This window comes from Tachysurus vachellii, chromosome 21 (assembly GCF_030014155.1).
Source record: "Tachysurus vachellii isolate PV-2020 chromosome 21, HZAU_Pvac_v1, whole genome shotgun sequence".
Taxonomy (NCBI): Eukaryota; Metazoa; Chordata; class Actinopteri; order Siluriformes; family Bagridae; genus Tachysurus; species Tachysurus vachellii.
Window position 1 is genome coordinate 13,350,104 of NC_083480.1, and position 5,202 is coordinate 13,355,305.

Consider the following 5,202-nt stretch of genomic DNA (forward strand, 5'->3'; position numbering starts at 1 on the left):
CAGGCTGCCCGAACCTCACACACGGAGTGGACATTGACTTTTTTATTATTTAAAACATGACAAGGAGCAATATCACATTACCTGTTTCTGGAGAGAGGGAAGGGAGGAGGACGGACAGAGAGGAGGACAGATGAAGATGAAGAATTTTGAGGAGGACGGGGAGCAGGAAAACAGAGGAGGACAGGCAGAGAGGAAAAACAGAGAGGAGGATGGGGAGAAGGAATAGAGAGGAAGAACAGAGGAGAGAGGGAGGAGGACAGAGAGAGAGAGAGTGAAAGAGTAAGAACAGAAAGGAGGAAGACAGGAGTATGGACAGACAGGGAGGATGGAAAGGAAGATGGGGAGAAGGACTGTGAGAGAGGAAGAATAGAAAGGAGGAAGACAGAGGAGGATGGACAGAGAAGAGGACAGAAAGGAGGACAGAAAGAAGGACAAAGGAGGACAGAGAGAGTAAGAACAGAGGAGACTAGGAGGACGGTCTGTCAGAGAGGAAGAACAGAAAGGAGGAAGACAGAGGAGTATGGACAGAGAGGAGGACAGAAAGAAAGACAAAGGACAGAGAGAGTAAGAACAGAGGAGACTAGGAGAACGGTCTGTCAGAGAGGAAGAACAGAAAGGATTAAGACAGAGGAGTATGGACAGAGAGGAGGACAGAGAGGAGGACAGAAAGAAGGACAGAAAGAAAAACAAAGGAGGACAGAGAGAGTAAGAACAGAGGAGAGGGAGGAGGACTGTCAGAGAGGAAGAACAGAAAGGAGGAAGACAGAGGAGTATGGACAGAGAGGAGGACAGAAAAGAGGACAGGCCACATGTCTAAATGTAGTTGTTCAGGTTTCTCCCCTTTCTAAAGGACCCTTCTAAATAACCCTCACATTTCTCAGACAAAACTCTTCTAAGTTCATGCTGAATTTCTGAAGACAGTCAGACCCACAGAATTAAATTAACCAGCAAGAAAAAGAAAAACCTCTATGAACTCTAAAGCCCATGCAGGACCAGACAATAAGAAGAGCCAGGAAGCAGAAGAGCAGATGAGCTGGCTGTCAGTGTCGTCTACAGAACGGCCGAGCGAGCGGCCAACACACCATCAGGAAGACCAGCTGCTCTCACACAGGGAGTCCAGAAAGAAACAGCACAGATAAAAACATGCTGTTTTATCTGCACACACACACACACACACGTAATGACACATTCAGAGAAAAACACACAATGATGACCATGACCAAGCTTTACTTTCACGTGTGGCCTACATCATCCATCCATCTAGCCATCATCCGGCTATTATTATATATCTTCTTTTCTATCCATCCAAACAGTCACACAAATCCAACTATTTGTATTCATACATTCATCCAGTCATCTTTCTCCATCCAGTCAACTGCCTCAATTTATCTATCCATCCGTACGTCTACAAATCCATTCATCCATCCAGTCACTTCCATTTATCCATCCACTTCCATCCATCCAGTCACTTGCATCCATCCATCCAATCTCTTGCACCCATCCATTCATAACCATCCAGTCACTTCCATCCATGCATAAATATATCCAGTCACTTACATCACTTCATCCATCCATCCATCCAATCACTTATATCCATCTATCCAATCACCTCCATCCATCCATCCATCCATCCAATCACTTATATCCATCCAGTCACCTCCATCCATCCATCCATCCATCCAATCACTTATTTCCATCCAGTCACGTCCATCCATCCATCCAATCAATTATATCCATCCAGTCACTTCCATATGTCCATCTATCCATCCAGTCACTTCCATCCATACATCCAGTCACTTCCATCTTTCCACTCACTTATATCCCTTCTGTCACTTCCATCCATACATCCAACACTTCTATCCATCCATCCATCCATCCATCCATCCATCCACATCCAACCAGTCACTTATAACCATCCAGTCACTTACATCAATCCATTCATCCATCCAGTCACTTACATCAATCCATTATATCCACCCTCACCTGCCCCTAAACATGTACATATCCAGTTACTTCTATCCATTCAAATCCACTCATCCAATCAGTTACATCCATCCATCTTTTTTATCCGTCCTGTCCTTTATCCATCCATCCATCCATCCATCCTTCACTCTTGCCACCCACCTGCATCTCTCCAGTAAAAGTTGAATAGTTCTCCTTGAATTCTTCTATATTCTTCTAGTCAGGTATTGATTTTAATCCGAATTAATATTATAACAAACGAATAGCTTTAATTGATGAAAGCATCATTTATAAAACTGCAGCATCATTCACAACAGCACTCCATCAAACGGAGCAACAATCAACAACTTAAACACATTAACAACATTTTGAATGTAATCATGATTAAATGACGTTAACTGACTCAGAGTCAGTTTGACTCAGAGTCGGTTTGGTTAAAGAATCATATCATGCTAACATTGACTAGTATTAGTTACATTTATAAACTTAGAAAGCAGCGTATGAAAGCTGCCCTCACTTGAAGGAGATAAAAAAAAATAGTCTTCTATTTTAAAATAAATTTTATTATAAGTACCATCTATGCTGTGGTCTTTATGTGCGTCGCTAACTAGCTACTTTACCTCGCTAGCTAGAGTTGTTTTCCCATCCGTATTACGACAACTCCCGCCCCTAGGCTCTGATAGGCTAGAACTCTTCTTCAAGTCATTGTAGTGGTTGGAAGTGGAACGGGAATAACCAATCACAGCGAAGGAGGCGATTATTCTCGTAATACGGGTGCAGAAAAAATATGAGTAACTGCAGCTGGTTTAAGTAACGTTAGTTAGCGAGGAATGGCAACATACCTGGTCTCGGATTTTGAGAACCACCATGTTTTTGGCTCGTTGTTAGATTTCATACGTTTTTTTTTCACTTTAGTTCTCCTGCAAGAAGCCAGTCCTCCGCCAGGTAGTTACTTTATTGTGGTTTATTTCAGTTCCCCACACACGGTCTGCGGTTCCACAACATTACCGCCACCATAACCGAGCAGTTAGGACGTATGCCATTGGCTGCTAATTTGTTCGACGTAGCAGTAAGGTTCTCTCCTATTGGTTTAGAAATGTATGGCGGAGTCCTTTATAGATTCACGCAGTTGCCTGTCAAATACATTAATTTAGCCAATTTTCATACACTTTATGGCACGTTTGTAAACCTTTTTTAGGTATACAATTACTGGCTATAGATTATCTGGAGCAGTTCTAAAAAAAAAAGAGGCTTTTCTCTAAGACATGTTAAATGAAGTGAAGGAGTCTCCAGTGTCAGGGCTTTGTGACTCAGTATAGAGGAATTCGTGCTGTCTAGTTAATAAGCTTTGATAAGCTTTTTCAGCTTATTAACTAAAAGGGAAAGATAATAATAAGTTGGTGAGAGAAGGAACTAGATATAACTTCTATAAGTGGTGTGTGTATAAGATGTGTGTGTGTGTATATATATATATATATATATATATATATATATATATATATATATATATATATATATATATATAATGTGTGTGTGTTTTATATATACTTATATATTGTGTGTGTGTCTTATATATACACACAAAACACACACACACACACATATATATATAAAATGTGTGTGTGTGTTTTGTGTGTATATATACATATACACCACATATATACACACACCACTTATATATACACACAAAACACACACACACATTTTATATATATATGTGTGTGTGTGTGTGTTTTGTGTGTATATATAAGTGGTGTATATGTATAAGTGGTGTGTGTATATATGTGTATATCAAAAGTCACAAGTAAGTCTCAAGTCACGAACGTCAAGTCAAAGTCAAGTCTTTTTTTAATATTAGTCAAGCAAGTCTCAAAATTGCGACTTAAGTCTGACTCGAGTCAAGTCATATGACTCGAGTCCCCATCTCTGGTGTATATAAATGGTGTGTATATATAAGTGGTAACCGGAACTAACTTGTGTTTTTTTAACTAACGTTCCCTAAATGTAAATATAAATGGATAAAACATGTAGCACGTTCTGTAATAAAATACACCACCTAGTTGATGATTATTTGTTTGTTTATGTTGCTATTGGATGCTTGAATTTCCTCCGGGACCAATACAGTATCTGTGTAGTTGTGTAGTGCCAGGGGTTGGAAAGAAAAATAATAAATAATTTAAAAAAAGCGAGTGAAATAAATTATAAGAGGAAATAAAAGCAAATCATTCGCTGAAGTTGTATGTGTATAATATTTCGTTTGAATTTTTTTCTTCTTAATATATAAATTATATATTATTATAGTATATATTGCAAATTTCACACTTGTACATACAAATTGTCTATATTGTATATGTCATTATGTGGATATAATTATAGCTGATTCTGAAATTAGTTCAGTCCATTACATCTTATATAATATAAACAGTTGTCTTACCATTTACACACATATTTACACAGATATCTGAAATAAACCATCACATCGATAATAGTCATTGAGAAATTCTGTCCATCGGTCATCAGTCATGTTTGTAAGGACCTCAGATGCAGTTGTGTTGATGTTCCGTGTTTGGCTCCACCATGTGCTCACTTCTGTTAGCGCAGAACAGCTTCACACAATTGTGCTCGTCAGTCTATAGAACTGATCGTTTGACTGTTCAGAGGTTCCTCGTGTTCATCAAACCCCACATCCTTGTGTCGGTGCAGTGTGTAGCTTTGCAGTCTCTCAGCTCGCCCGCATCCCCACGGTCCATCCTGACCTCGGCTCACGTTTCGCTGTTTACAGGTTTCATTCATTCATCTTCTACCGCTTATCCGAACTACCTCGGGTCACGGGGAGCCTGTGCCTATCTCAGGCGTCATCGGGCATCAAGGCAGGATACACCCTGGACGGAGTGCCAACCCACACACACTCACTCATTCAATCACACACTAGGGACAATTTTCCAGAGATGCCAATCAACCTACCATGCATGTCTTTGGACCAGGGGAGGAAACCGGAGTACCCGGAGGAAACCCCCGAGGCACGGGGAGAACATGTAAACTCCACACACACAAGGCGGAGGCGGGAATCGAACCCCGACCCAATTTTCTGAACTAAAAGACTTTAATTTCTTAAATGGGTAACTAAGGGGGATGTAAACTTTTGCACTCAACTCTCTACTCCACTATACTGAGTGTTAAATGACAAAATGACAGTAACGGCATTCAAACAAATTAGAAATGACACCATTTACTGCACAG

At 40.2% G+C, this 5,202-nt stretch overlaps 1 protein-coding gene across 1 annotated transcript in view; it reads right to left on the reverse strand.

The window, feature by feature from the left end:
- LOC132863811 (serine/threonine-protein phosphatase 6 regulatory ankyrin repeat subunit A-like) overlaps positions 1-2,999 on the reverse strand; it is a 34,256-nt gene extending 31,257 nt beyond the window's left edge. Inside the window, exon 1 of the mRNA XM_060896808.1 lies at positions 2,805-2,999. Coding sequence (XP_060752791.1) covers positions 2,805-2,831 — 27 coding nt within the window. The 5' untranslated portion in view covers positions 2,832-2,999. The remainder of the gene's footprint in view (positions 1-2,804) is intronic.
- Between the last annotated feature and the right edge of the window lie 2,203 nt (positions 3,000-5,202).